At 49.2% G+C, this 20,303-nt stretch overlaps 1 protein-coding gene across 1 annotated transcript in view; it reads left to right on the forward strand.

Moving 5' to 3' along the window:
• Positions 1 to 20,303, forward strand: part of LOC138580053 (cytochrome P450 2D15-like) — a 421,564-nt gene that overhangs the window by 133,264 nt on the left and 267,997 nt on the right. The window contains exon 2 of the mRNA XM_069650288.1: positions 14,080 to 14,248. Within this exon, the coding sequence (XP_069506389.1) occupies positions 14,080 to 14,248 (169 nt within the window). The remainder of the gene's footprint in view (positions 1 to 14,079; positions 14,249 to 20,303) is intronic.

Here is a 20,303-nt window from a genome sequence, read left to right on the forward strand (position 1 = left end):
ACCAATGGCCCAAAAACACTTTGCTTGCTTCGCCGGTCACATTCAATTCATTTTCTGGCCATTGGGCATATAAGCATCTCGAGTCTGCTTATTGACTGAACTACGCGGCGCCTCAAATAATAGTTACTCCATGGAGAAATCTGTTTGGCAGGCATCATCTTTGGTTTCATTTGTTGTCTGTGTCTTCATACTTTGTTTTCTTCTGGGCCTCTAGGAGATGTGTTGTAAAAACATGTTAAATGTAAATACAACATACATTATATAGCACTTTAGATTTTTTATAAAGCATGTTATGAAGACCACACCAGCCCAAATCACTTTTTGTAAACAAAATTCTTTGTAAGTTACCCTTGTTTTCTTGATTTTCTGTGAAACCGTGTTCTTCACTGTAACGAACGCACCAGCAAGCTGGTCTGCCACCTCTGATCCTTGTGCCTCCTCTTCTACTTCCCGACCTTGTATACATCCCTTGAACATAATATTAATTTTAAAAAGTCAATTGTATTCGGAATCAAATTCTTTCCTCGCACACATCGCTTACATACATACCCTCGTAAACAGTGAACGTTATTTAGCCAAAATATACATTTTGAATTTCACCTTATTGATGGCTAGTGTGCTCGATCAGAGATCACCGTGAAAAACCTACTGATTGCAATGTTGCACTCAAGCATTTTTGCAGTTGTATTCGGCGTGAGGTAGAAATTGTAACGTTAGAATTAAAATGATAAAAGTTTGAAAAGATGCACGTTTATAAGAATGTCACTGTTTAATAATGTCAGTTGGGGGATTTACTTTCTTTCATTCAAGGGAACTGTCAGTACGCATACCTCATGCTCTGGGCCAGCTCCAAAGGATGATGTATTTATTTATTTATTTATTTATTTATTACATTTATATAGCGTGCAGGCAGCCCTTGGGCATTGTGGTGCTGTTACTTGTAGGGGAACTTAGTTACAGGTACAGGTTGTGCCATGGGTTACAGTAAGGCAAGATCCTGTGTTAAGCGATAAGGAGTCTCATACACCATAATACATCATGCACCATAGTACATCATACATGTTAGTCATGAGGTTTAAAACCTAATTGTAGTCTAAGTACCAGCATTGCCCTGTAACACAGTACTTGTTTTAGTATGGATGAAAACAGTGAAATTGAACAGAGACAATCGGATGCAGATAATGGTACATATAAATAAACACCCATAAGTGAAACATTATGTAAACAAACGACAGGATACTCACACTATGTCATATTATCTAAAATTCCATGCATAATACATTTCCGTAATCGAAAAGCAAAATAAAACGACCTGATAGGCGCTCAAAGTTGTTGTTGAATCCGGAAAAGAAATGGATGCAGAATCGTGCTCCTTCATTTTCAGTGCATTGTCACGAAGTGGTAAAGGGAAAATTAGATTTGCATTAAAAATGTGGGAAGGTCCAACTCTCAATAATATGAACTTCAGCAAGTCTGTATGGTTCCCCATTGGTATACTGGACGTGTCAGTGATGTCGTCACTTCCGATAGTCTGTGCTTCAGTCAATATGCTCACCTAAAAGAATTGACATATGAAGCAACCGATCACGAAAAGATTATGCTTTTTTCGAAGGGCACTATGACATATTTTCTGTGTTCATACATAATTTTCTATGACGCTCCTAAAACCAGGGAAATATGCCTAGTAAAATGGGGTACAGTTATAAAGCAATACAATCTGGTAAATATGCAAAGTTTAGTAAGAAGCATTTACACCGAACACACCAATCCGTTCATGTAGTTACCTGTTCAGTACCCCAAGGCCTATAGCTAATTCATAAACTGTGACTCACCTGAGGCAGCATGTGCATGAATAGAGTTGGAATTGCATTTGGGAGCAATTTACGAGACGTTCTGAGTCAATGCTTCTTTGTACACTGCAATTGGTCGTACATATTCTGGATAAAGTGCAGGCTGCAGATGCGAAATCGATCTCCCCTCAAGTCCCCCAAGACATCCTGGGCTTTACTTTCAAGCTTGTCCGGCACAAATCCACAATATTTGACCCATTGGGCCTCATTACAGGTTTGGCGGTAGCCGTGCCTGTAACAAAGGCATGACTGCCGCCGGAACCGTGATTTTACCGGCACCCGTTAATTTGGCAATTACCGGGTCATGCCGAGGTCAGCAGACCTGGTAACTGCCCATTCGCGGGTGCCAGTAATAAGGGACTCCCATCCCCATTCGGCCCCATAGGGCTGATTGGGAATGGGGAGCTTGGATGCACGGTGCATCCACGAGTTGTGCTCTCGGGTGCCGCACTGCCCGCCAGGTTAGATCTGGCGGGCAGAGCGAGACCGACGAGCACAACTCGAAGTATGGTGGTACGGTAGCAACGGTGCCGGTAGCGAAACCGACGCCGTTGTTGCCTTACCGCCATACTTATAATGAAGCCCATTCTCTTATTAGATCTATATTCCTCGGGAATATATGCATTATTGTGCCCTTAGGTTTGGTATTGGTCTTAGAACGGTAACCGTAAACCATGCAAGCAGGCATTGTTGAAAAATCTGTAAAAATAAAAGTGCACATAGTTAAAAAATTATTTTACTCGAATGCGTGAGAAAGATGGAATTATATCATAAATTGCTATGTATGGAAAACAAAACAAATAAAACAAAAGACAATGGTAAATGCAATTAGATGAATGAACATTACACTACTGGGTACATTCTTTCGAAATAGATTGAAATTTAGAGATCAAGAAGAGATGATTAGGTGACCTGCCCTTATCTTGACCAATAAACAGTTAGATTCAGCAAGCAGGGTAGTTAGTAGCAGGAGAACAGGTACCGCGATCAAGAGCTGACTTCCAGTGCTCAGAGATGTTCACAGGTAGCAAGATGACGAGCTGACTTTCACTGGTCACAGATGTTGTCAGGTTGCACGATCACGAGTTGACTTGCAGTGCTCACAGATGTTCTCACGATAAATATCAAGGGGTTTATAAAGAATTTGAAAAGTGGGTGTGTATGTGGATGAGTGACGTTTATATTGCGTGGTCTTATGTGGATAGCAGGGGCGTGGCCTGCTTCAGGGGGGCCTGCCTGGAGGCACTGGGTCTGGGGAGGCCATGTGAACAATTAAGATAGCTTTGAAGTGTACATGGTGTTTGGCACCTTGGCCGTTCACACCCTGCCGGCCCCCTTCTGAGGGCACAGACACAGATGCAAACTGTCATTGATTGGGTAGGAGGGGATGGATGGCCAAGAGGCATGCAGGAAAGGGCCGGTACACTGCTGAATGGAGACACACTTATGTGGATTGCAGGGGCGCGGTCAGCTTCAGGGGAGCATGCCTGGAGACACTGGGTCTGGGGAAGCTATGTGAACAATGGCCCCTGCGCGTAAGATACCTTTGAAGTGTACATGGTGTTTGGCACCTTGGCCGTTCCCATCCCTGCCAGCCCCCTTGGCAGTGCACATCCACTGGTGCAAACTGCCGTTGATAATGGAGGGGGGATGGATGGGCATGAGGCGTGCAGACAAGGCCCAGACACTGCTGAAGGGAGAGACACACTTATGTGGATTGAAGGGGCGCGGTCAGCTTCAGGGGAGCATGCCTGGAGACACTGGGTCTGGGGAGGCCATGTGAACAATGGCCCCTGCATGGAAGATACCTTTGAAGTGTACATGGTGTTTGGCACCTTGGCCGTTCCCATCCCTACCAGCCCCCTTGGCAGGGCACAGACACAGGTGCAAACTGCCATTGATAGGGTGGGGGGATGGGCGGCCAAGAGGCATGCAAGAAAGGGCCGGAACACTGCTGAATTGAGACACACTTAATGTGGATTGCAGGGGCACAGTCTGCGTCAGGGGAGCCTGTTTGGAGACACTGGGTCTTGGGAGGCCATGTGAACAATGGCCCTTGCGTGTAAGATACATTTGAAGTGTACATGGTGTTTGGCACCTCGGCCGTTCCCACCCAGTCAGCCTTGCCAAGACAAGTGAGCGTGTCCTTGATTCCCTGAAAAATTGAAACAGCCATTCATAAAAGTTCAGTTGTATTTTATGTTGCTGCTGATGTTGATGGCACAAATGTACTACACATTATATACTTCGGGTTGCAGCACAGTGTGGGAAAATCCCCTGTACTGACTGCTGTCACTAGGGAGTGTGTCTCTAATGGCACCAACGGCACAGGCAAGTATTACTCATCGAGCGCAGTGTCCAAGCCTCCCATGAAGCCACCATGTAAACACACGATAGGCCACCCGCCTGTACCACCTGTGGAAGAGAAAGATACTAACTATATGTAAATGAACATGATAAGTGTATCAAACCAAAGTTGAAAAAGCAATCGTATCCTATGGCATTGTTGCCAGTACAAATGTTACTTCACAGATCAATCAACTTGGGCTTTAAAGTGTAGACACATTACAAAAGTGGACAACTATGCATTCCACTACATTTGGGGCACAGGGAAATATTATTTCTTGGTTGTACGTGAAAGACAAATAAGATGACCACTATGATTTCCCCAAATCGCCAGTGATGGATAGAATTGCAAGACTACATTCATTTGGCAGTGATAGATTAAAGTTATGACAATATAGGAGACAAACATGAAATGTTAGTGGCCTAAGTTACATCACATTGAGAGTACACTTACTCGTTACTTGGATTGCGAGGGCAAACTGTTGCGCAAAATTCGTGCATAAGCACCATCCTAATCCTCAACACGGACGGTGTGAGGCAGGCTGCCCTGACGTCATGCAGCTCGGTACTGCATTGTGGCCGTGTCTCGTCTTCCGATATGTAGAACAAGCATCTAGAGTTTTCTCGGCAGCAGCAGTTCTCCTCCTTGGTTGCCATTACCTCGCACCGATTGCAGGTGCACCAGGTGGAGACGTTGTCCATGCAACTAGGCTCAGGCTCTTGATGTGGTGATTCGTCCTCCCAACTGTCGTCTGATGCCCCATTGCTTCCGCATCTTTCTCTTTTGAGTAATTCCGCCTCGGAATACTCCGCTCCTACTGGTAGGGCTGTATTGTTGCCATTATGTGACAAAATTAAAATAGATAGTAATGATAGTACTAGTATCTGTTCGCATGGGATACGAGCAACGAAGATAGCAGAACAGAGCAGAAACGAGCCACAGGATACACACAAAAAAACAGTGGAATGATTGAAAAAGCAACTCTGCCGTACGCGTTTAGTGATGTCAGCTTCAGGGGCTGGGCATATGATTTAGTGCCTCCAGGGCAGTTCACCTTAGCAACGGATAAGATTAGCACAAGATGGGCGCGCCCTGCCTAAAAGTGAGGAAAACTGCCGTAAGGTGCATAGGAAATGTGTGTACGATCGTTCAACTTATGCTTAAAAACACATGCCCGAACGCTTGGGACAATAATATATTTTTGAGCGCACTATTCCTTTAAGCCAAATTCTGTGCCACCAGACAAATAACATCACCTCTTCTAGTAAAGAGGCCTGGCCTCAGCAGAGCCAAAATTAATTTTCTTCCCCTTTTGCTGTCAGTCACCAAAGCAGTATGGGTGGTCCAGAGTTCTGCACCACAGGCGAATGAGTGAAGATCTGCCATGGGACTAAATAAAGAGTTAGGACAAGGTCCTCCATGTCGCTCACCCTGACTCTTGTATAAATGTCTTCCAGTCAGTGTTTCCTTAAACCTATTTAATCGCAACACTGTCAACTTCACGCAGTAAAGCATACCACACCACCTTCATTTCCTTTGGCTTCAGCACCTGAGCATCAAAGTGTATGCGCTTCCTGTTCATGACCTGGCTCACAGTGTTCCTCACCGGCGTCGAAACGGCTTTTGTCATCCTGATGCAGTCCTTGGCTCTGTAGGCTTTTCTATCACTTTTCCCCTTTCGCTGGGAGCTGTAGGGATCTTCGCCGCTGTTTATCTTGCCTTTGCATCACGCAAATGCAATTTTCGTCAATTTTAGAAGTAGAGCTAGAAAATGTGGACCAGGATCATGCCATGGGGCTAGCAATGCACCAGTGAATGTAGTTCTCTGGCTATATGTTATCATCATGGATGTGCCATTTCGTATTCTGGCCCTGTGGCCACTGCCTTTCATTCTTCTGTAGTCTACACAGTGATGTCTGTAATGTAATATAGCTTTATAGACCTCACCTGAGGGCTGTACCGGTTGTTAAGGGCCCTGAAGCGCTTAGGCCTTTAACGAGGTGTGAGGGAGGGCCCATAATGACTGTACGGCCCTCGGGCAAGGACAATAAAGCTATTAGAACCCATGGGCAAGAGAAGGAAATTCATTAAAAAATATAGTATTTTTATTGTTGCATTGCTTTTTGGGGGCCTTCAATATTCCCTATGGAATATTTACGTTTTAAAAAATCATGAAAAATAACATTACAAAAAGCTATTAGATCCCATGGCCAAAGAGAAAATCCCAAGCATTGCACCCCACCAAACACGTTCTTTCAAATTCTATCACTGCTTTTAGGTAACACGGAACCTTCAAGGCCAGCCCGGGCCTTGTCAAATCAGAGCCCTGAAACAAAAGCCTCAGATAAACCCCACAACAAATCCGGCTAAATAGATTTGCAATTAAAAATGGTCGAATGCGTCATCAAGATGGAATTGGGAATGTTTGTGCATTTGGGGCACACCCTGTCTGGGAGGTGCATTTGGGGCGCTCCCTGGGTTGGAGGGGGCGTCTGCACACATTAAATCAATCGTCCATCAATTCTTTGAAAAATGTTATGCGCATACCTTGTTAGAAAGCAAGCCATGGGCCAGACAGGGCAGGGCTGTCTGCCCTCGACATCTCAGGAAAGGCCCAGCGTGCAAGAGGCCTTTTGGTTTTGGGCTTTGGTGGCAAAAGCCACCTAATTGATGAAACATTGTAATAGAAATATAAAAAAAAAGGAGAAAGGGGAGTTGGGGCGCAGTGTATGGCGTTCCATTCCAACTTGCCGACGCTTGGCCCTCCCGCTGACGTCTGGCAACCTGCTGCTGCTGCTGCTGTTGTGGAAGTTGTGCAGCTCCAAAGTGGGAGCAAAATGACTGCACTTTACAATATGCCGATTTCTTTTATTATTTTTCTTATTTGTATGCACCAATACTGCAGCGCACTATGTTTAAGGTGGAGTGACCTCGTTTCGAGCCAAAGCTGCAGCCATTTGCAGCCTTGCGCATGCGCATAAAGTTTATGGAGGTTTGCAATGTGCTTGTTTTGTCATGACTGTGCTGTTTTACCTGAGCTGCTTCATGTGCACATTCCTGGGTCCTTTCCCCTGCTGCTTTCAAAGCCAGGCTGCGGGCATGATTTTTGAGGCTTTTATTGACAGAGGTGCGTCACGTTGTTGGCCAAGTGTTTATTTGTTCTCTTCTTCCCGAGCCGCGTTCCGACACGCTCGCTCTCTCTCTCTCCTGGTAGGGAGCCGCGAGCCAGCGCGCGCTTCCCTTCGCTTCCTGGTGCCACAACCGCGTTCACAATGTAGAGACCGGGTTCTCCTTCCCTTCAGCCCCAGGGCTCCTCCTTTCCTTGGTGCACCTACGCGGCCTGCTAGAAGCCGGGCCTTTGCTGTGGCGACGCGTCCCTTACCAGTCATGTTGATTTCAGTTCCAACGTGCGAGACCCCGGCACGAGCAGAGCCAATCACCTCTCATTGCCAGTGTAATGTTCCCCCCCACACGGCCCCCACAGTTATGCAGTAAATGAGGAATGGACACGGAGCGAGGATGGAATATAACTTTACTTTTGGAGTAAGAGTCAGGAAGAATAAACTCGCCACGTCCGGTCCCTCTCTTTCCTCCCAACCCCTATGCCCATAGTCTCCCACCCTCAACACATGATCTCCCACTGTGGTTCACATAAGGCGTCAAAATATGTATTACCTGTTTTTGATGCATGCATAGCAGGTCAATACAGTGAGAAGGTTTTGCTGAATCCAACATGTTTGTTTTTTCTCCAATATTTTTCGGTGTCCAGGCAAAGTTTCGAAACAATAGTTTCGAATTACAAAAGTTCCTAAACAAATTCGAAAAAAAAAGTGTTGAATGTATTTTTTTTAATGTTAAAGGCTTTGTTTTAATTTGTATAGTAAAATAAGTGTTTCCCAAAAAAAATAAACGGGGGTTTGGGAGGTGACCCCCCATATTATAAAAATAAAAAAATACATTCGCAATTTCTTTTTCGACACTTTTGTGTCGGAACTTTTGTCATTCGAAACTATGAACCATTTTTCTGCTTCCTTGCAAAGGATTCCCTTGTTGGAAAGGTTATGCACAAAGTTATGAACGGTAGCTATACTGGTTTCTGTCATTGAACTATAGACTGTCACGCACCCTCGGTTGTCGTGCCTCCTTTATTGGATGAACCAGATTTTGGCACACCTTATCGCTGATTCAGCTGGTTTCACCACCTTGAATGACCAATGACGTGGAGTCTTGGAGAGGCTGTACATAAATAGTGAAGAGAGACCGGGGAAGGAGAGTGACAGAAGGACGAGGCGTCAAGCACCGTGCGAAAGAGCAGCGGGAAAGTGTGTAACTTGTGCGTGTGGGAAAGGATCAGTGTTTGGAGAAGTTGCACACAACCAGAAGCAGAGAAGTGCAGAGAGTAAGAACAGCCCGTGGGAGAAGGGAGTAAAAACGAAGAAAAACTAAGCGAGGTCTTGGCCGCATGTTGATGCTCAAAGCAATTTTATAAGGAAACAAGTTACCCGAGTGGGAAAGTGTGGTGAGGGGAGAGTTAGGACTAGCTCAACATAAAGGCAGTATAGCTGAGAGCAAGCATGGGGCTGGTCGCTGTTGAGTTCGCGGCCCGCGGTCTATGCGCAGGGGCTGGCAGTGAACAGATAGGCCGCGCGGCCTGCGGCGCAGCTCCAGCTGGAGCTTGAAATAATGTACACCCACGCTGGTGCTGGGTCTGCCCCGGAACTGCCTCCCGAACGCGGGGGCGGGGCTTTTATTAGAACGCCCTGCGTCACCGCGCAGCGGGACGCAGGGCGGAACGTAACATTCCTCCTTTATTATAAAACAAAACAAAACACATAGCTGTAACTGCCAAAACCAACTGCGAGGTCCAAACAACAACTGTCTGTCTTCAACACTCAGCCGCCCTGCTATTAGGGTTCAGGGTGCCAACGCACCGGCTACCACACATAGTCACTTAGCTTAGCTGGGGGCCTTGTTGTTGTCCTCAGTCCGTATCGTCCTTCGCGGGGGTCACTCCCCCTTGCTTCCGGCTCTGTTCCATCTTCGCGGTTCAGGTCCTCGCGGCCGGGTCCATTCACCGGCTCCCAGTCTCCATCCCTCGCTCCGTCGTTCTCAGGGACGGCCTCCGGCTCTTCTTCACTGGGAGGAGTGTCCTCGCCTTCACAAGGGCCCTCCTTGTCGGTCCACAGTGTACGTGGTACGGCCTTGAACCAGGACGCATTCCTCGTCACTTGACGGTTTCCCCGTGCCACCGTCACCATGGTTCCATGCCGGTTGCTGACGGTCCATGGAAGTTCTTCGTACCTGGTGTCCAGTTTAGACTTGGAGGGGTTTCGTAGCATGATGACCTGGTCACCCACTTGATAATGGGACGGCCTCGCTCTCCGCTTGCCACTCATGTGTTCGTTGGCATCCCTTCTCCTTCTCTCTGTGCGTTCCTCGTTCACTGTGTCCGGGGTTCTGCTTGGGTGATGCGGGATTGAGGATCTGATTACGGTGCCGAACATGAGGTCCGCTGGCGGAATGCCGGTTGTGCTGTGAGGCGTGACCCGGTAATTTCGGAGGAATCGGAAAAGGTCAACCTTCCAAGGGCTGGCGTTAGCCTTAGATACTCTGAGCACCTTATTTATAGTCCTCATAAATCGCTCCACATCCCCGTTTGCCTGGGGGTGTCTTGGAGTGATGTGGTGATACTTGACATTGAGTTCCTGTAGATACTTTTTGAACTCCTCCCCTGTAAACGGCGGCCCATTGTCGCTCTTGATTGAGACAGGTAGTCCGTGAGTCGCGAACATTTTCTCAAGTGCCGGAATTACCACTTCTGCTGCTGTGGACTCAACTACCTCGACTTCCGGGTATCGAGAGTGATCATCAACCGCCACCAACAGGTGGAGACCTTCTCGGAGCTTGCAGAAGTCAATGCTGATGGCCTCCCATCGAGAGCGGCCCCGTTCTGCTGATATGATAGGTTCCGGGTTTGGCGGGGCCCCCGTGATTTGACAGGGTAGGCACGTGGCAACGAGTGTCTCGACCCGCTCTTCGATCTGGGGAAACCATACTCGGTGCCGAATGCGGGCTTTCGTCCTCACCAGTCCTTGGTGTCCTTCATGTGCTAGGGCCACTATCCTGTCTTGTAGTTTGAGGGGTATCACGATGCGGTTTCCCCGTAGCAACAATCCACCTTCCGTGACTGACAGGTCTTGCCGCACTGTGAATATGCCAGACAGAAAACCTTTGGCTTCGGCTGTTCTGTTGTGGGTGTGTCTCATGAAAGTCTTCCAATCACCGGAAAGGATGGCATTTTTCACTAAGTCACAACACGGGTCCTGGTGTGTTTCCGCCTCTATCTCCTCGATGCTCACCGCCTTGGGTCTCATTGCGCGCACTACTTGGCATATGTGTTCCTCTGTCTCTGCCGCCACTTGGATCTCTTGTTGAGTGGCCTCTCGCGGATGCCTGGAGAGATAGTCCGCAGGGTTTCCGCTGCCTGGTTGATATACGAGATCAAAGTCATACTGCTGGAGGTGCAGTAACCACTTGGTTATTCGGGCCGGAGGGTGTGCAGATGTTCCCATGAATATTGGTAGCAGGGGCTTGTGGTCCGTGATTGTTGTGAAATGGCGCCCATAAAGATAGAGGTGAAAGTGTCGGCACCCCCACAGCACGGCAATGGCCTCCTTTTCGATGTGTGAGTACCTTTGTTCAGTCTCTGTGAGGGCTCTCGACGCATATGCAATCGGTCTCTTCTCCCCTTCTCTCGTGACTTGCATCAAGATGGCTCCGAGCCCTACGGGGCTGGCATCTACAAACAGCTCTGTGGGCAGTTCAGTGTTGTAGTAGGCCATCTTGGTGTCAGCTGAGAGGGAGTTCTTGATGCTCTCGAACGCGTCCTGGCACGTTGACCCCCATTCCCACTTGACGTTGGCCTTCGTGAGTTCCCGCAGCGGCTCAGATAGCGTGGCCAGGTTTCGGATGAACCTCCCGCAGTAGGTGGCCATTCCTAAGAAACTGCGCACTTCCGTGGGGGTCATCGGTGGGCTTGCCGCCTGGATGTCTGCGACCTTCTGCGGGTCAGGTGAGATGCCTGTGCTGCCAAACTTGTAGCCGAAAAAAGTGATCTCGGATTTAAGGAACTCGCACTTTTCCCTGTGTATTGTGAGCCCAACCTCTTGTAGACGGCCCAGTAGGGCGTGAAGCCTCTTGACGTGTGTTTCTTTGTCGGGGGCGTGAATCAGAATGTCATCGCTCACGTTGAGGACACCGGGGATGCCCCTGATGACCTCCTGGATGGTTTGCTGGAACACCTCCGCGGCAGATGATATTCCAAAACTCAGGCGTTTGTATCTCCGTAGCCCCAAATGTGTAGAGAACGTTGTTATGTATCGAGAGTCTCTGTGGAGTTTGAGTTGGTGATACCCCGCCTTTAGATCAATTTTTGAAAATATGCTCGACCCTGTGAGGTCAGCCACAATCTCGTCGATTGTTGGGGTTATGTGGCGTTCCCTTTTGATGGCGGTGTTGGGGAGGCGCATGTCTATGCAGATCCGTACCTTCCCAGGCTGCTTGGGCTTCCGGGTTACCACCATGGGAGAGACCCAGGGTGTGGGTCCTGTGACTTCCTCAATGATACCTGCTTCTTCCAGGGCCTTGAGTTCCTGCTCCACTTGTTCTCTCATGTGGAAAGGCGTTCTCCGGTGCCGGACGGCTTTCGGCTGCACTGTCTCATCAATGTGAAGTTTGATGGTTTTGCCTTTCAGACAGCCTATGCCTTCTTGCAGGTCAGGGTACTGGTTCAGCATGTGCTCCACTTCCTTGTCCTCATTGACATGGCAGATAAATTGGACCACCCCCAAGTCCTCCGCTGCGTCCCCGCTCAGGAGGCTCTCAACACCTGCCTTCACCACATAGACTTTGGACCATAGTCTGTTTTTTCCGTGTTCCAGCATGGTGCGGAACCTGCCAATGACCGGCAGGGGCTTTCGACAGCCGTATGCATATAACAGAGTGTCGGTGCTTTTGAGCTCTGGTGTAGGACTTAAGGTCAGGAAAATGTTTTCAGGCATGACGTTCACCGAGGCACCTGTGTCGATGGTCATCAGAATGCACTGGTTTTGGATGGATACCATGCATTTGCGCCTTCGGGCGGCTTTTCTGCGAGGTCCTCGGTCTTGGCATAGTGCAGACACCATGTACACCTTCCTTCCTTTCCTGTCTGTGTCCTTGGAGGGGGCCTGCAGCATCGCCGAGATATCATCCCCTTCATCCTCCGTGGAAGAGCTGGCCACTGCGACCCTTCTAGCACTGGCTTGCTTCTTTTTCTTTGTCGCCGACTTCTCCGACTGGTTCTGCGGAGGTTGTATGGGGGTGTCCGTCGATCGGCATACCTTCGCGTAATGGTCCTTCCGGCCACATGCTCCACATGTGGTGCCTTGCGCAGGACAGTTGCGACGGCCATGTCGTGGGCCACCGCACCAGCCACACTCAGTGGGTCCCGGAGCGCGCGGTTGCCATCTGTTTTGGCCGTATCCACCACTGTTGTCATCTCTCGATGTTTGTTTGTTGGTGACGCGGGCCACCATGGCTGTGTTCAGAGCAGGTTGCAACCTGTGTAATGTGGCCTCCATGTTGGCCGCTCTGGTGTGTGCCAGTTCCCTCTGACGTCCTAGTTCAAGGATCCGCTGTAGGGGAATACCCTTCTCACTGAGTATTAGGCGCCTCAATTTTTCCGAATGAATCCCGTTGATGATCTGCCTCCTGATTTCCTTCTCCACGTTCGTGAATTCACAGGACATGGCTAGCTTTCTCAGGCGGGTGTGGTATGCATCAAGGGTTTCCTCCGCTGCCTGTAGGGTGGTGCAGAAGAGAAACGTCTCATAGTCTGGGTTTAGTTGAGGGAGGAAGTGATCGGTGAGGGCGTCTTTCGCGCTTCGGTACCCATCCTGGCCATCCGCAACGTTGAGGGAATTGAAAATGCGCAGTACTTCGTCACCCACGCTGAGTAGAAGGTGTGCCTTCAGTTTCCTGGGCGCGGTGATCTCTTTGCACTCCATCGCCATCTCGAACTTCTGGATCCACAGCTGCCATCTGGGTCCGCATGACGACGGGTCCGTGAACGGGTCAAACGGCTGGACCAGTGTCGACGAAGTGCCTTGCGTTCGAGGTGGAGGTGGCGTCATGGACAGGTTTGCTGCAATTCTGGACGGCGTGGAGGGCCCAGGCGTGGATGTGCCGGCCGCCATGTTGGCGTGGACCTGATCCGTGATGTCGTAGTTGTCACTGACGGCCACCCATGCAGCGACGTAAGGCCTACCTTGGAGGTGTCACCGTATCCAGGCGCCGTGGTACGACTCCGGGCCTGGCCTTCCCTGCACGCCGTGATGCTGCTCCCTTGTGTTGGATGTTCGATGCCACCTGGATTTCTTGTTTCAGGAGTGAAGAAAAATTGACTTGGTGGCAGAGAGCATGCTGGATTTGGTAGGGAAGACGAAAGGAAAAAAAAATTTTTTTTTTTTGGGTGGGGGGGGTCACGTGTGTGATGGCACCCCCACCGGGTGTCCAAAAATTTCGCCGATGGCTGTGTGGCGTTATTGTGCTCTCCGAGCACCGAGCCTTTCGTGATGTTCGTCTCTCCTCGTCGCCATTGTTGAGTTCGCGGCCCGCGGTCTATGCGCAGGGGCTGGCAGTGAACAGATAGGCCGCGCGGCCTGCGGCGCAGCTCCAGCTGGAGCTTGAAATAATGTACACCCACGCTGGTGCTGGGTCTGCCCCGGAACTGCCTCCCGAACGCGGGGGCGGGGCTTTTATTAGAACGCCCTGCGTCACCGCGCAGCGGGACGCAGGGCGGAACGTAACAGTCGCTTCACCGTGGTCTCTGCTGCCCTCTAGTGTCAGCCTCGTGACGTTGGCTCTCTTCTTCACCGTCTTCGTGCTGCTGTTTGACTTCATGAAGCGCCGGAGAAGCTGGAGTGGCTTCCCCCCGGGGCCCCCTTCGATGCCCTTCCTAGGCAGCATGCTGCAGGTGGACTTCCAGAAACTTCCAGACAGCTTTGCTCAGGTAAGTCGAATGAGCGCTTTCAACGATAAGTACCATTTGTACATCTTGGCGAAACAAAAGGTGCGTGTGTATGCACTGTTAAGATGCAAAGGGTATTCTAATAGTTTTCACCAATACAACATAGACTTCAAATGGGCTCATGTTTGTTGTGATCAAAAGTTGTGATGGGCACACCTGACTTTTTATTACTTTTCTCTAGTTGATTACGTGTATGTTGCCTCTGTGGTTGTTTTAAGTATTCTATGATTTTAGGCGCGTTTCCATTGTTTTTGTACAACAGTTCTCCAGAAATAACAAAAAGCCTGCACTGGTTTTTGGCTCCATACTTGTGTGTATTGCAAACATTACAATTCATGCTGACCAAACAACAGTTTGCAATGGCTATCCTTCAATAATTCAGTGAATGAATCGGTTTTTATCCCCTCGTGTTAGAAACCCTCTGTAATTTACTTTTCCATTTAAGAAATCCAGAGTTTGTTTGGTATATTAAAATGTATTTTGACTTGTGAGAACAGTGATTCGTTAATTCCATTGTCTTTTCCAACATTACGGTGAGTGTGCCTTATAATGATAACCCAACACGTGTTATAGCTATCAGAACACAATCCCACAGTGTCAGATGGAGAAATATCACAGTACACACACACACACATACATACATTGGGAAAGTACCAAAGTGGACAGGTGAAACCTAAGGGATATCATGTTTAGACTACACGAGCAGACTTTTAAAGTAAGGCTCCTTCTGTGCTTCTTGTAGACATTTCTTGTCATACGTGTTTTCTGATCTTGTTGGCCGTAGTTATGATATGATATATTTTATTTGTATCGCGCTCGTACACAAGGGTTTCAGAGCGCGGCAAGGCAGTGGAACAAGAGAGAACAAAAACAATGATCTTACTAGGTCCAGTGACATTGAGAACACACAATTGAAGGGGGAAGGGGAAAAGTACATGGAAGGAGGAGAAGTGGAAAGTGCGGAGCAAAGGAAAAAAGATAAATAATACATATATAAATAAATAATAAAGGCAACAAACAGTGGTAGTGCAGCCAACCAGTGGCAAGTGCTGGGTTTAAAGCAGCAGACAGGGTATGTCTGATAAGTGCAGGAAGAAAAGAGGGGGACTGTATGGGTGCAGATACAGACCCCAGTGTAAGGGGTGGCCCTGAGGCAGTGTCGGGTGGGTGAGCAGGTACCTGGGCCCAGAAGGCAGAGGGTAGGCCAGGTGCACAGTGCAGAGAGAGAACAGATCAGCAGGGGAGAGTAGGGGCGAAGGCAGAAGCAATTAGGAAGGTCTTGAGATGCTTCCGGAACCGCAGATGGTTCTCCTCAAGTTTCAGAGTGGCAGGGAGGCTGTTCCAGAGGGAGGCCCCACCCGAAGACAGAGATCTACCCCCAGCTCGTTTCTTTGAAAAACGACTGACCCTGAGGGAGTTAGAGGTAGAGGACAAAAGCTCTAGAGGGGAGGTATTTGTTGAGGGATAGCTGAAGGTATTTTGGGCCACGCCCCAGAAAGCCTTGTGGACAATACAGAGGCTTTTGAATATAATCTGTGCATCCACTGGGAGCCAATGGAGAGATTTCAGGGCTGGAGAGATACGATCCCAGGGCTTGAGGCCAAGGACAAGTCTCACAGTCCGGTTCTGGAGGTTGCAAAGGGCAGAGGGTAGAGGCAGATAGATTTAGAAAGAGACTGTTACAATAGTCCAACCTAGAGAGAACAAGGGGTTGGGAGACAGTGAGCTTCTGGGGGAAGGAGAAGAAAGGCAGAGTACCTCTGAGGAGGTGCCTTAGGAAGTTTGACTTTTTTGAGACATCAGAGATGTGTGCGGAGAAGGAAAGTGTGGAGTCAAAGATGACCCTAAGGTTCTTGGCCTCGCAGGAGGGGGTAGGAGGAGGGCCAAAGGAGGCCGGCCAGAGAGTGAGAGGAAAGGAGGGTGAAGGTGTGCCGATGAGGAGGATCGTCATCTTGCTGGAATTCACGCAAAGATCGTTGGCGGAAACACCAATTTTGAATGGCAGTTAGGCAGTCTGAGATGAGAGAAGAAGAGGAGGTGGCCGACAGAAGCCTGAAAATGAGTTGAGTGTTGTCAGCATAGCACTGGAAAGTGGAGAAGAAAAAGGCAATGCAGTGGGCGAGAGGTGTCAGGTATTGATTGAAAAGCCAGGGCGATAGGTTAGACCCCTGGGGAACACCGCAGGTAGAAAGGGAGATAGATGATAGGAACGACCCAATTAGCACCTGGGAAGGTTGATCGGAGAGGAAATAGGTCAGCCAGGCCAGAGCCTGATCGGTGCTACCCAGGTTGTCACAGAGATGGTTGAGCAGGATGGTATGGTTGAGCGTGTCGAAGGCAGAAGAGAGATCGAGTAGGATGAGGACAAAGGGAATGTTAGAGTCAAGGTTGGGGACCAGATCCTCATGGATGTTCAGAAAAGTGGTTTCTGTGCTTCTGGAAGCTCTAAAGCCAGACTGATGTTCTTGGAGAGAGCCAGCCGAATCAGAATGGAGGTTAAGATAAGAGATGGACAGATTTCCAGAAGTTTGCCCAGAAAAGGAGTAATGGAAATTGGGCGATAGTTAGCCAGACAGGAAGGATCCGCTCTGGGTTTCTTGAGAAGAGGATGCACAAGGGAGTGCTTCAGAGGGGAGGGGAAGGCTCCTGAGGCAAAGAGAAGTTGCAGAAATCGTCAAGGGCCGGAGAGAGGGTATCAATGTGGCCCTTGAAGGTTTTTGAGGAACAGGGATGAACCTGTTTTAACAAGGCTTTCATAGATCAGACTTGTCTAGTTACCTCATCAGGGGAGAAAAGAGGAAAGGAGGAGAAAGAGGGTGGGGGTGGCTGAAGGATAGTCAGCATGCACAGAAAGAGAGGAGGGGCAGAGGAGGAGAGGGTGGACAGGATGTCCTGGGTTTTTGAGATAACGTGAGAGGCAAGGGCAATGCACAGAGAGCCTGGGAGGCAACAGGGGGTAGAGACTGCAGAAGGGTTGGCCAGCTCCTTGCAGATTTAAAGAGTTTGGCTGAGTTGTTAGATGCCGCACAGACACAGGCTTGGATGTGGGCTCTCTTCTTGGTGAGGACAGAGAGTCGGTGTTGCCTTTGGTATTGAGTATTTGTTGATTTAATTGTTGGTCAGTAGTGAATATTGAACTACGTGTAACTGTGTGTTGGATATATTCGAGTTCATTTGAGTGATCACTTACTTAATTTCTTCTGGTAATTTTGATTTGTTTCAATAAGGTTGTAATTTGTTGGGTTAAGTGTAAAGTTACAGTTGCGCACCAGTTTGCCACAGTACTGTGTAGGAATAACCTAGAGGTCTATGTTTTAAGTCAATAACATAATTTGGCATTTCTTTTGTGTAGCATAAGTCGTACCATAATGTGCACAACTGGGTCCTTGACATTGGTGCCACAGAAAAGTATCCCCCAGAGTGTTCTGGGGTCCCCAACTGCATTATGGAGCTCCACTTGCACCTCCCTGGGGCCCCTACCACAGTATGTGTCCTGCCTGGCCCTGCAAGTGCTGGCCTTGCCTAGCCACTCCTACAGCAGACATGCCTGTAGTTACACACCTGCTCTGGTGCCCTGGCACCATCACAGAGAAGACCCTCAATCCCCCATGCCACAATGTCCATCACACAGGGAGACACTTACCACAATGCATGCACCAAGTGTTCTCATTTGATTGTTACTGCCAACAAATGTGCCACCCAGATGGTTCAGCTGTGACTCTGTGCATCTGTTGGGCCAGTTCTGGCCACATGTGCAGTTGTCTCTGGCTGAAGTAAGTAGCCGAAGAAACATATGGATGTGGAACCATTTGGCTCGGTCACCCATGTGGACACCATCCCGGGTCCCACCTGGAGCGACCAACACTGTAACAGTGTCTGCTAGTGACATAATACTGTCTGTGGGGTCAGCTTCATCAACATGACTAGTACTCCTTGAGCATAGCTGGGATGTGTGTCACATTATTCCCAGTGTTCGCTAGCACTGTGCACCTCATGGCTACTCACCAGCAGCCTGCGGACCTGACTGCCATGAAGGATCTGGGAGTGGAGCGCGCTGGGAAAAATGTCTCCAGAACACAGAGCTGAAGGGATGACAACTGATGGCTGCTCGTACGGTGCACCTTCACGGTGGCACCTGCATCGAGAGCAGCCTTCGACTCCTCCTGTCTCCGGTGTTTCAGGTCCTTCCAGCACTTTTTTAATGTTGATGGTACAGGCTGCCAATCTCTCCAGATTGATGGCAGCCGTGATGTACTCCCAGATCTTATTATGTCCTCCCTCCGCGAGCTGAGTTGCTCGGCTGAAGAGGGCATTGAAGTAGGTCAGGACCATATCCACCATGATGGCAACTTCATTGGAGGTGAAGGTGGCAACCCCCTGCCTCGCCCTGGGGGTGCCGCTCGATGGAGGGGAGGATGGGCTAGACTTGGAAACCCCCAAGGCAGGTGTGGTACACCTGGGTCCTGACGTGCTGTGGAGTGGTGGTGATGGAGGAGGTAGAGAGAGGTGGAAGTCCCTTGTCGGCAGTAGAGGTGGTCAAAGAGCCTCACAGGTGATCCACAGGCAAAAAAGCAATGGGGGCACATTAGGCACTCAACAACAGTGCTGCTGGGCAGCAGACACTCACAAACCATAGGCAGCAGCAGATGAATGGGTTTGGGGACTATGCATGGCTGGAGGAGGCAAAATATAAGGAACAGAGGCAGCAGGAATTGGATCTGTGTCATCCGAATCACATGGCAGCATAGAGATGAGAGGAAAGGCCCCCAGCGTGTAACTTATGTGCTATGCGCTGCATGCGGCATGTGACAGAGATATTTAAGAATTGCGACACACAATCACTGGTGGTGCGTGATAAGGTACGAAGACAGAGGATTGAATGTCACTGACACGCATTCGGGGTGATACGCAAGCCGTTTCCTTCAAGTAACTCGTACTGCATTTTTTTGGAGGGGTTGCCTGTGCGCATACGTGCATGTATTATTTTTGCATTGGGAGGCTTTCTGTGAATTGCATACACATTTTTTTGATTTTGGGGTGCCACTGCGTATCGCCTAATGCTTTTTTTTTATTTTTGGAGTGCTTTGGAGCCTTTCAGCACCACTCATCTATGTAGTCCATCAAGTAGACTGTTTCATATTTTTGTTTATTTATATTTTTGGGGATGCTTTTCTTTTTGCCTGCACAATGATTTGGAAGGCCCCAAAAGGGGAAAGGGAGAAGACTGGGACGTGATGGGGCCACATGTGTCTGGGCCCGAGGAGGATGTGGTAATCCTCAGTCCATAGGTGACCCGGCACCTGGAAGTGGACATGGCGGGAGGCCTACAGGTGCCCCAGGACCACCAAGGCCACTAGAGCACAGAGCGGGCACCCTGCAGAGCAAGCTGAGGCTCCACCCCAAGATCGGGCACAGGCAAAGAATAAAGGTCAGCCGAGGAAGAATTGCTTCACAGATGAGGATCATGGGATTCTCACAACATATGTGACGGAACACTGTGTTCAGCTATACCCCTCGGGGGCGGCACCCATACACCCGCCCAGTTAATGGAGAAGGGGCAGCAGGTCACGGATCGTGTTAATGCATGTGGTGTTGAGAGGCGAACTGCTAAAGAGCTCCAGAAGCTGATGAACAACCTCGTTCGAAGGACCAAGATGAAGCTGAGTGACAACCTGGCCTCTACCTGGGCCATTGGAGGCGGCCATCAGAGGATGAGCAGCTGACTCCATTCAAAGTGGCCACAAGTGGACTCATTAGCAGTGAGCAGGTGCAAGGCGTGGGAGGCACAGACACCTATATGGACACATCTGGTGAGTGGTATTTGTGTGCATCGCATGTGTAGACAATAACGGTTGACATGCCCATATATGTGTTGTAGTGCAGTTGTCAGCCGTCCATGGCCAATGCATGTTTGATACTGTGTACAATTCTGTCACATGGCCTGCATTCTGTGAGGTGGCAGTGTGGTTTCCTTGTGTGGCACATGTCGGTGTCACAGTACACATCACTGTCTGCTGGCCTTCACAGATGTGCCAGT

This window comes from Ambystoma mexicanum, chromosome 3p, assembly GCF_040938575.1.
Source record: "Ambystoma mexicanum isolate Mex_15411 chromosome 3p, UKY_AmexF1_1, whole genome shotgun sequence".
Taxonomy (NCBI): Eukaryota; Metazoa; Chordata; class Amphibia; order Caudata; family Ambystomatidae; genus Ambystoma; species Ambystoma mexicanum.